Source organism: Apostichopus japonicus, chromosome 3 (assembly GCF_037975245.1).
Source record: "Apostichopus japonicus isolate 1M-3 chromosome 3, ASM3797524v1, whole genome shotgun sequence".
In the NCBI taxonomy this organism is placed as follows: domain Eukaryota; kingdom Metazoa; phylum Echinodermata; class Holothuroidea; order Aspidochirotida; family Stichopodidae; genus Apostichopus; species Apostichopus japonicus.
In genome coordinates, this window is record NC_092563.1 from 17,586,924 (window position 1) to 17,599,088 (window position 12,165).

The 12,165-nt window shown below is 40.7% G+C and overlaps 1 protein-coding gene across 1 annotated transcript; it reads left to right on the forward strand.

Annotated features, from left to right (window-relative positions):
* The first annotated feature begins 8,736 nt into the window (after window positions 1–8,736).
* LOC139958531 (F-box/LRR-repeat protein 8-like) lies at window positions 8,737–12,147 on the forward strand. Its single transcript, XM_071955656.1, has 2 exons — window positions 8,737–8,856; window positions 10,187–12,147. Exon 2 carries the CDS (start codon window positions 10,198–10,200, stop codon window positions 11,416–11,418), a length of 1,221 nt encoding a protein of 406 aa, XP_071811757.1. The 5' UTR covers window positions 8,737–8,856; window positions 10,187–10,197; the 3' UTR covers window positions 11,419–12,147.
* The last annotated feature ends 18 nt before the right edge of the window (window positions 12,148–12,165 follow it).

Genomic DNA, 12,165 nt, shown 5'->3' on the forward strand with positions numbered 1-12,165 from the left:
GGCTGAAGACTGATGGCCGGCCTGGGGGAGGGGTCTAAGGGGAAGGGGTGTTCCCCTCCCCTTTGGAAATTTTTGCATTTCCAGGTGGCCTCAGATGCAATTTGGTGCAATATAGCACACTTCAACACCCACTCCATTTTGTAAACTTAATTTTGTATTTTCACCTGGCCTTGGATGCAATTTGGTGCTCCATATGAGATTTTCTTCTCATTTGGAAATGAAAAAGAGGTTTTCTGTCTTGTGAAGCGGGGGGGGGGGGTCGGGGCGGAATGATACTTCCGCCCTCCACGTTTTTCACTGGGGCGGCGCCCCCAGCCCCCCCCCCCCCCCCGGTTCCTACCCCCTTGACTAAATCATTACTTCTTTAATGAGTGTAACGGGACCACGAAAAATCTTTTGACCCTAATCCATGCAGAAATCCTTGGATCACCAAACCGATGGTTAACATGAACTTTAAAGACATTGTAGAATAGTACCATAATGCGTCTTGCCCGGTCCAAAGAGTGCTTGACCAATTTAAATGACCACTAAATCATTACTTCTTTAATGAGTGTAACTGGACCACGAAAAAATCTTTGGGCCCTAATCCATGCAGCAATCCTTGGATCACCAAACCGATGGTTAACATGAACTCTAAGGACATTGTAGAGGAGTACCATAATGCGCCGTGCCCGGTCCAAAGAGAGCTTGACCAATTTAAATGACCATTAAATCATTACTTCTCTAATGAGTGTAACGGGACCACGAAAAAGCTTTGGGCCCTAATCCATGCTACACGCCTTGGATCACCAAACCGATGGTTAACATGAACTCTAAGGACATTGTAGAAGAGTACCATAATGCGTCTTGCCCGGTCCAAAGAGTGCTTGACCAATTTACATGACCACTAAATTATTACATCTTCAATGAGTGCAACGGGACCACGAAAAAGCTTTGGGCCCTAATCCATGCAGCACGCCTTAGACCACCTAACAATTGGGTCATATGAACTCTAATGACAATGTAGAAGGGTACCATCATGCGTCTTGCCCGGGCAAAGAGTGCTTAACCAATTAAACTGACCACTAAATAGTTAATGAATGTAGATGGACCTGCAAAAATCTTTAGGCCCCAGTCAAGACCAGCAGCACGCCTTGGATCACATAACCAATGGGTCATAGGAAGTCCAAGGCCATTGTAGAAGGGTACCATAATGCGTCTTGCCCGATCCAAAGAGTGCTTGACCAATTAAACTGACCACTAAATTATCACTTCATAAATGAATGTAACGGGACCTAACAAAACAAAAAACCGTAAGGCTATAATTAAAACCAGCACGCCTCGGACCACCCAACCAATAGGTCATATGAATTCTAAGGACATAATTGAAGAGTCCCATTATCAGTCTTATACGGTCCAAAGAGTACTTGACCAATATAAATGACTTATGCACAATCATTATCCAGCAGATTTATCAAAACGAGAGACTTAGTGATATTGTTCAATGCTTGGACGTTATTGCATGTGCCATTAATGCATGGTAGGCCTAGGGAATGGTTTATTAATTTGATTGTTTGTCCGGCTGTAAGCTTCAGTTGAGCTTTTATGACAGTGCCTGCTACATGCCTGTTACAACGTTGCTACAGCCCAGGAAAGATGCTGTCGCTTTATGCAATTGTGTTCAAATAACTGCCACATTGCAAATTTCCCCTTTGATTAGCTATAGGCTAAAATTTCGTAAGTGAATTTCGCAAGTTAAGTGTTAAAAAGGCTGACATATCAATGAATTCGGAAGTCATTTAGAGGTAACTTTCTAAAATTGTAAAAACATTCCTACAGAATTTGGCCATATATGGACATGCGGCCATTAATTGGAATGCACTTAAAACGAGTTATCTTTTTTTCATTCCTTGAGGGTCCAAAGTGCAATTTGAAATGCTATGGACATTAATTTAAAAAGTGATGATGTAGTGGTCAGTTTAATTGGTCAAGCACTCCTTGGACTGGGTTCGACGCATTATGGTATTCTTCTACATTATCCTTAAAGTTCATGTTAACCAGGGGCGTATCCAGGATTTTCTAATCCGGGGGCGCGAATTACTATCTAAGCGGAGCGCCACCATCGGTTGGCGCGCAGCGTACAAGAAAACTTCTTGTTTTGATACCACCCAGATCACCGGAAACGGCATTTCTCGGGCTTGAAATGACCAACCAGATGCAGGGACGGATCCAGGGGGAGGGGCCCGGGGGGCCCGGCCCCCCCCCCTTTTTGAAAATCCTGATTTTTTTTTTTTTACCGCGTTCGAGGGAAAGGGCCCCATGCGTGATCAGTGGCGTAGCTACGGGGGGCCTGGGGGCCGAGGTCCCCCATGAAATAGGCTGGCCCCCCCACTGGCCCCCACTGGGAATGGGGTAAAAAAAATGTTGTAAAAATATAAAAATAAGTGCGATTCACTTATATTTTTTGTTCAATTATTTGGGAAATAGAGTTACACAATTATCTCGTCTGCATCTGGCAGAATAAGAAAATACAATATCTGTAGCAATCATGAGAATGGTCACACAGCATGGCATGGCAATGGTCGATGCGACGATTGCGACCATATACCACAAACCTTGTTGTGCTGCGCGATATCGATATCTGCTGAAAATATGTTCAGTGCTTCCACCTAGCGCAACAATCTATCAAAAGATTGGCTCCGTTTGTACTGAGCCGAGGTATCAGGTTTTCATATATTGCCTCGAGTCAAATGAATATATGCAGGCGCGGATCCGGGGGGGGGGTCCAGGGGGTCCGAACCCCCCTGCTCTTGGCCCAAAAAAAAAAGAAAAAATAATTAAATTAAACGCCAATTTTAAACATGTAGGACGTCAGAAAAGCGGTAATCCTCACAAGTCATCCAGGTGTGTCTTTTCCGTCAAATGAACTATAGTGTGCACGCGTGCTACACGTGTCAAAAATGCATAACGATCTCAATTGTCTGACCGAAAAATTTCAAAATTGAGGTGGTGTTCGAATTTTTTTGGGCGGTGAGGTTACAGAGCGGTAGGCTGCTAGGATGCGCTAACGAATTTTTCATGAGCAAACCCCTCACCCTTCCAGAATCCTGGATCCGGCCCTGCATCAAACAGTGGTGACGGGAGGGGATTGGGGGCTAAAGGCATTATGATTTTTGTATCATCTCAACTCATCTGATATGTAATACCATATTTCATAGATTGTTTTTTTCTCATCAATTGAGAAATTGCAGACATGAGATCCATATTTTCAGGCTAGGTACATGCTGCTTAGAATACTCGGGAAGTGCCGTTTCCGGCCACCTGGGGGGTTTGTAAAGCCAAAAATTTTCTCTGTACGCTCACATTTCTCGTGAATAAACTCACTTCAAAACATACCGAAAATGTTGTACACTATAAAAAAAACTTCCTTCAACCCCCAACAGACCGGTCAAAATTGCACGAGTAGAAGGAAGTTGGTCAGAAATTTTCGCAGAATGTTGGTCAGAAATTTTTCAAAAATTCAGACACAGTTAATTTATTGGTGTACAAATATTAAAACCTCTTATAAAGGCTATTATAAAACTTCGTTGAAGGAAATGAAAAAATAGCAGATATTCCCGAATCCGACCACTACACACATAGGCGTAGGAGGCGGGGGCAGCCCCTTATCGCCATCACTAATGTAAAAGAGAGTTTTGACATAATTGGACCTCCATGCTTTTTCTACATCTACATAAGACATTTCGTTGTTTACATTAGCATCCCGCGGTATACTGCGCAATTTCACTGACGGACCGTACGGTACACGATGGCATGCGATGTAATAACCAAAGCTTGCTCATATGATATTAACATGTTGAACGCGCGCAAAGCCCGCGAAAATTGTTGGTTATTTTTTTCAGGCAAGTCGGACTGTTATTTGGCTTTTCATCCTGGAACACCATTTCATGCTCACTGATACGATTTGATATCTGCTGTTTGCTCTACAAATTCGAACAGGCGCGTAGCGAGGTATAGTATTTGCCAAGGGAGGGGCGAAGCCTGTAGGCAAATTATCTAAGCGTAGCGCCACCATAAGTTGGCGTGAAGCGAACAAGAAAATTTTGGCCGAAAAATGCCTCCCAGATCGCTGAAAATGGCACTACCCAGGACCATTTGTTGGCGCGGAGCGTACAAGCAAATTTTGGCTGAAAATGTCTCCCAGATCGCTGGAAATGACACTTCCCAGGCCTTGTAAGTTGCATCTAAGCATTTTCTGTTTTGAAATTACTAGCGATATCATTCAAAAAATATGTTGAATGGGGGGGGGGGGTGGGCGGTCGCCCTCTTCCCAAAATGCGTCATGTTCCCCGACGACACGGTCGAGTTCGAGACTAGCCACAGTTGGTTTCATAGCACAATTCTACAATTGTTTAAGCCGTATACACACGCACACAGTGGCGTAGGGAGGTACTTTTGAGTGGGGGGCTGAAGACTGATGGCCGGCCTGGGGGAGGGGTTTTTTTGCATTTCCAGGTGGCCTCAGATCCAATTTGGTGCAATGTAGCACACTTTAACTCCCACTCCATTGTGTAAAGAATTTTGCATTTTCACCTGGCCTTAAATGCAATTTGGTGCTCCAAATGAGATTTTTTTTCTCATTTGGAAATGAAAAAGGGGTTTTCTGCCTTGCGGAGCGGGGGGCGGAATGATACTTCCGCCCCCCATATTTTTCACTGGGGGCTGGCGCCCCCCAGCCCCCGGTTCCTACGCCCTTGCACGCACACGCGTTATGATAGACCATATATAGTATATATATATAGATCATGAGTGAGAGAGGAAAATGGAAACGTCCAAAAATGGAGTTGTCGATGTATACAGGGGTGGGGGTTAGTCACACGCCCCTTACGAAATCATTGATCCGTCACTGGCTAACCTGTGTATATAATAGGGATCAGCGCTGTAATGATGTCACTGTTCCTATTTCTCTTCCTGGTGTCTTGGCGTTTTACTTTTACTCCCTCCTTTTCTCCTTTTCTCTTTTTCTTCTTATTCTTTTCCCTTCCTTCCCCTCCTCCTCCCCCTCCTCCTCCTCCTCCTCCTCCTCCTCTTTTTTTCCTCTCTTTTTGCCTTTTTTCTTCTCTTTTTTTCCTCTCTTTTTTCCTCTCTTTTTTCTTCTCTTTTTTCTCTCCTCTTTTCTTACCCGGGGGGCGCGCGCCCCCAACGCCCCCATGGATACGCGCCTGTTCTGGGCGGGGGTTCCCACCCTTCCCCAACTGGCAGACATTACATATATCCTAGTGAAAATACTTAAATATGTAACAAATATCAGCGGTACAACCTGAACATTTTTCAAATTTTGTAAAATATAGCACAATTTTGCACCCAAGCACCCAAAGAAAAGGGGAAACCACTCCCTTCAGACCCATCCCTTGGGCGTTATAATAACAACCCCACCCCCCCCCCGCACCTAATAAATAATGATATAAAAAGGGGCGATAACACTGAGCATTATCCAAATTAAAAAAAATTATTCATAACTTTACTACATAAGCATCCCCCATTACTTCCAGCCCATTACCTGTTTATGAAATTAAGTTTGCAAAGGCTGAAAGGTATAACGCCAAATTATTACGGAACTTTGACCTCACAGTGTGACGATAGCTTGATCTAATTACTGTCATGCATGCTTCAGTTCTCCTTATTTGGAAGCCGCACACCAATTGGGTTTTCTCTGCTCTTCGTTAGCTTTGTGTTCGCTATTTCGTTTTGTATGTGCAACGCCCTCAGTACCGATACTCGATTTCTCGAAAACGTGCACCGTGTGAGACGAAGATGAAGGTGAGAGGAAAGAGTTGGGATACCTTTTGATCTTTTTTTAAATGGAAAGTACCCTTTTTTTATATTCAAAACGTGACCTTTTTTCTTTACAGCAATTATGAAAAGTGTTATTAAAACGTGTCCTTTTGTTATAAACCATTAAAAACTCACTCTCTGTTCTGCAGGTATACTTCCAATTGGCTTTTACCTTTGCGATGTCCCTTTACAAATCAGATGTTCATCTTACAATGTGGCAATAGCACTAAGTTTAGATCTTGCAATTTTGCCATTTAGCCAGCTATTCACAATGAATGTAACCATGAATTATGAGTCTAAATGTCCTTTTCATAGAGCCTTCCGATATGGCTATATTCAGGGGGTAGGAGCCGAGGCACTGGGGCACATGCCACCCCCCCCCCACTTTTTTTTCCAAAGTAGCAAATGTGCCCCACTGGCAAATAAAATTGCCTCTATGATGAAGAACTGTCTTTTGGATATCTTAAGTCTGTTAATTTGATATTTTATTTTAAGTATTCACGTGCACCATACTAGTATCGATAGCATATATACTAACACACACATCACATATATTTAAGTGATATGGCCGGTGTGTATCGGTTTATAGTATAACGAGTGGTGGTTGTGGAATGAGAAAGTGCCCCTCTGATGTTGTGCCCCCACCACCTGTAGGAAGCTTAATCCCCCCCCCAGCCCTTGGCTATATTAACAATATCAATCAATAATTAAGTCTCAACCGAGGAGCTGACCTCATTATGATGTGTATATATTCTTAAGGTGCATTTCATTCAAAATGTATATAAACCTTAAAATATCGTAATATGCGTAGAATTTGTAACCCCCCACCCCACCCACCCCCCCCCCCCGCGCATCCATCACCATCATCATCACCTTCATTATTAACCATGTTTCCTATACAAAATCACGTTCAATCTTGTTGCAAACTTTACTTTATTAATTTACTTTTGTTTAGCTAATTTGGAACCTTACATAATCCAAGATCAAACAAAGGATTTGAGATTGAGGAAAAAGTCAAATCTTATGTAATATGTATGTATAACATCACACGTGTTTCGAGTTCACTTTTATACAAATTGGGACATCATCTACCATGAATATCTAGCAAACGGTTCGACAGAATGAAAATTTAATTTTCAATATGATGCTTAAAATATGTCCATCTCTTTCAGGTCAACACATCTAAAATTTTATTATATTTCATTGCAGAAATTGCGTTAAATTACAGAACATTAATTTTACTACCTTATGAAGCAATCCTACCTTTTTTTAATATGTTAAAAATCAACGTTTCAATCAATCATATATCAATTTTTTTCCTTTGTGCGTCAAACGTCTACTCCAATAAAGTTAGGTCAAACAGTAAATATCCTCCAAAATATGTCAGCCAGTAAGATACTAAGTTAGTAACTTCCCATGATGTAAAGTCACTAGCCTACATTATACGCTCTGTTCTTTCGGCATCCCATAGTAATCCATAGTTGAGTAAAGTAACTTCACAGCACATATAACAATATTACGATAATAGAGCCCGAGATACAATTACGTAATTCTTTCCCGATACTTCAAGATACGCAGTATAGCTCAAACCGCGTTCATATTATATGATTTGTTGCAGATTTATGTCGTGATAAATATTTTGCTTTGAATGCGGAACTTGTCGCCATGCCGTATATCCATTTAATAATGCATATATTCAATATAATATATTTTTATTAACTTTTCTTCTGTTCTTTATTTATTAATTAACTTTGACTTAATTGGTGAGCATTAATGTGATACATTATTTGCGCGATGTGATTTGCATACTCGACTATCACCGTTGACCCATTTTCGTACGTGTCACGGTTATATTGAAGCAAGGGCGTAGGAACCGGGGCCGGGGCTGGGGGGCGCCAGCCCCCCAGTGAAAAATGTGGAGGGGCGGAAGTATCATTCCGCCCCCCCCCCCCCCCGCTTCGCAAGTCAGAAAACCCCTTTTTCATTTCCAAATGAGAAAAAAAATCTCATTTGGAGCACCAAATTGCATTTAAGGCCAGGTGAAAATGCATAATTATATACAAAATGGAGTGGGTGGGCTGAAGTGTGCTATATTGCACCAAATTGCATCTGAGGCCACCTGGAAATGCAAAAAAATTCCAAAGGGAAGGGGGACACCCCCTCCCCTTAGACCCCTCCCCAGGCCGGCCATCAGTCTTCAGCCCCCCCCCCCCACTCAAAAGTACCTTCCTACGCCACTGTATTGAAGCTAAGTGATAAAAAACTTTCAGCGGTGTCTTTGTTTGATAACTTGCAATCACTTAAATCTGCATGAATACGTACCTGTAACATTAAATTAAATTAATGCTACTGAATTTAATTCAATTAAATTTCATATTTATCATAAATTTAAATTAAGAAACATACATGTGGATGATTAATTTTATTATTTTGTAATAACCATCTCTCCGTTTTAGCATGACCTATTTGTAAGGAGGTTCTAAGGAGGTATAATAACAAAACAAAACTTTTTTTCTACAGTTGCCAATACACATCGGTAAGTACTAAATAACAGCCAAACTAAGTACATGAGATCCATTTCCGCGATACATTGGGGTTCGTTTTGACTCAATATACTAGAACGAATATTGTGCTCTACGTATACTGCGTGTAATATTAGCTAAAACAAGCATTGACTGGTTCATTCTCACGATGTGTACCCAGGGAGTTGTTATGGAACTCCCTGGTGTAGTATAGGCCTACTTCAATAATCTCACTCAACGGTTACAATATGAATATCCTCGCGCAGTTCTTTCCGTTCCAACTCTCGCACGGGTTTCCGCCGGTATAGCGAGATGACCAATACAGCATTCCTCGCATAGCTGACTCACATACTCCGCATAGCGACGGGGAAGCCGAAGACGATCACCCGGCCCTCTGTTGATCATATCGAAGCTCAATGGTATAGAGTCAACATTGAACAGGGAAGATTTTAATCAACTCAGAACGAAATATCCAGCCTGTTTTATTTTTATTATTATCATTGGGTTAATCTTCAGTTAGGTAAGTGCATTGTTATACAATACAACTTCTTTCAGTTAAGTAGCTAGTTATACCCAGTCTCAAGAAAGTAGAACGGCTTATACCTTACGTCATATTCATAGATTATAACAAAGAAAACTTATAAGATATCTTTAATATTCTACATTTGATATATGTTGCTTGTTCGTTACTGGATTTCTCAAATGCAGTTGAAGGTTTTCTTCTGCTTGTATGAGATTACACCTTAAATGCAGTACACTTGCAGTGGTATTTCATCTATTTTGGTTAAGGTGTATCAAGGGTAGCTCTTTCGAAGCGCCAATTTTACATTCGAGAAGCTAATGCTCATATTAGGAGCTTATATGTACGAAATTAAGTCTGAGAGAGAACCTCCCTTTAAAGGTAATCTGTATAGGCCCCAAATTATAGCACGCTATAATTGCTAGAAGTTTTCAAAAAGTACTTTCCTGGATGTCTTTACTCTCCAAATTGTTTTCAGACATTTTTAAGGAACACACAATGTGACTGAATGTCCCAGTGAGGAAAATTACCTCGAAGATTGTAATAAAAACAGTTTATGAATTTTGACCAAAGGTGACCATATTTGAATATCTGGAGCCAGTACATATTTGAATATTTGGAGCCAGTACAGCACACCCTTAAGGTGCCCGCCTTTACGCAATAAGAAAAAGAATTAAACTTAGGAAGTGTAAGTAAGCATTCGTAATTTCCAATTATCAATATGTGATATAATGGGGTTGTCTATATCTGTATAGCATTTCAGTTGGTGCAGGCATATAGTGTATTTGAAGATTAGTCAACACAACGATCTGGGTTCATCAGAAAATAATCGTTTAAGACAAGATGTCAGGACCTCAGTGGTTGAGCGATTAATCAGGACTGTTTCACTCACCGTAAATCTACATTAGAGCAATTTTAAGACTCCGAAAAAAGAGGAGAGAGTTTTGATTGTAATTATAGCAGCAATAATATCGTATGTGTTTGGTTTTGTGCTAGGAAATTTTTTTGAATCCAGATTCTAGAAAGTTTCAGTAAACACCGAATGAGATCTATAAAGTGTTGTTTAATCGAGTTAATAACTTGGAATCGTGTCATATCTTTTGTGTTACACGTGACTTGAAATTACTTGTAGGGTAAATTGACTTGTGACTGGACTTGCCTTGACTAAAATGACTTGTTGACAATAATGGAATCTGTACGTATGTATGGTGCTAATGAATAAATTCATATTAGGGCAGTTAAATCATATTCTTTTAAATTGTTTAATTTCACTCTTTTTCTACATATTCTTGTTTCGCTCAAATCATTAACGATCATTCCTCCTTCACAGATGAGATCACAATGGCTAGGAGTGACGTCATCTTCAGAGCTGGTCGATGGAACGAATTACCTCGCCATATTATCCTTGTCGTATTTTCACACCTTCCTCTGCGAGACCGATTCTCCGCCTCTCTAGCCTGTAAACTATGGAGTAGCTGTTTCAATAGCCCTGTCTTATGGAAAGAGATTATCTTCCGACTCGAAAAGGCAGAAGACGCCCAAAGATGTTTGGTCTCCGTTGATAAATATGGCGGCATTTTACGAAATTTAAGAATTGATTTGAATCCTAAGGATTCTATAAATTGTACAAACGCCAGCAGAGTTCTGACCAATTTGGCAAGATGCAAGGAACGTTCGTTGGAAAGAGTGTCGATTAATTTTACGGAAGGAAATCCATTGTTTTTCAGGGGAGTGGATATTTTATGCAGCCTGGCTGAATTATTTGGTCCACCTGACCCTAAAATTCGTTTCTCTTCATTCTTAAAAGTACTAGATTTGAGTGAAATGGCAATAGCTTTTGATGACAAGCTCATCAATTTACTCTCTGGAAATCATCAACATTTGGAAGTCATGAATATGCAAAACAAGTCTCTGACGTGTAGAGTTACTCCAGAGTGTATGGAAGTTTTTGTTCGAAAGTGTCGGAAACTTAAGGTTTTAATTACATTTTACAAATGTTTATCAGAACAAGTTCTTTTTGCAATGACGGAGACAGGTCGTGAGCCCATGCAATTTTTGTCCGTTCTGTGCAAAATGGAGGAAAAATATCATAGAGGAATAACGAACGAGGCGTGGTCAGTGATCGGATGCAAGTTACCTGATTTGAAAGTTGCAATACATTTTGATTATACCACTGATCGGGACCAAATCAGAAAAATTTTGCTTCCAATGATCCCATTGGCTGAGCTAGACATCCGCTCGCTGTCCGACGTTCATCAAGAAGTCCATTTGGCGGGAAAGTATTATCATAATAGTTTAGAAAGTGTGACCATCAGCACGACACACTCTGACCAATTAGAAGAGTCGTTTGTGTATCTAGCGGCTCACTCGACGAAATTAAGAATGTTACACAGCTTCTGCGGATTACACAAGAGCACAATCCAATCTATTCGGGAATTTCGACCAGAACTCCAAAAATATACACTTCAAGAAAATGACACCGAAGACTGTTCTCTACCGCTGATATTTCAGGGGAGATTCGCCCAAGTGGAAAGGATGAAAGAATTGGGAATGTACGGTTAACAAACTGCGAAAAGATGACATTTTAAGCCTGAAATTAAGTCTATATTCCTTTTGGTATATTTTTTGGGTATATTTATTGCTATCCGAGCTACGACGTACACAGAGTTGTATTGGTGGACAAATTCTTAATTTCCCCTACTGAGTTCATTAGGGGGAATGATTCTTTAGGGAAGGGCCAAAGGTGGATCCAAGATTTTATAATCTGAGGGCCTCCCCCAAGGAAAAAGGGTAAAGTTTTAGACGTCAAATGGTGCATACTGAGGCATATTTATAGACAATAAAACTAATTAGGAATATAATTATAACTAGACGCAATGTTATGCTTATAGGTGCGTCTGATTTTTTTTTTGTGTCAGAGGTTGGATCGGTCCTCATGGCGTATTTCGCCTAGAGTGGTCTACTTGTTTTCTGACTGAATATCAAAAAATCCCCACGGTGAACTTTTCCGCCATGCAGAAAGCCAAAAAAAAATAACTACTTGATTTAGTACAATATGATGACTTTACCTGCGGGAATGTATATACAATGGAGGAAAAAAACAGCAAACATTGCTTCGAGTCCGGATCCGACGGTAAAAACTGAAATATTCTCTCGTAGAAAGCAAGTGAAGTCTGTTATTTTACCTCCAAATGTACAAGGAAGTTTTGTTTTCTTTGGAAGGAGATTTTGAAACTTTGGCTATGATGATATCATCAACCTTTATCATCTAATTTTGGCTGTAAATCGATAGGGTGAGGGGGGGGTACC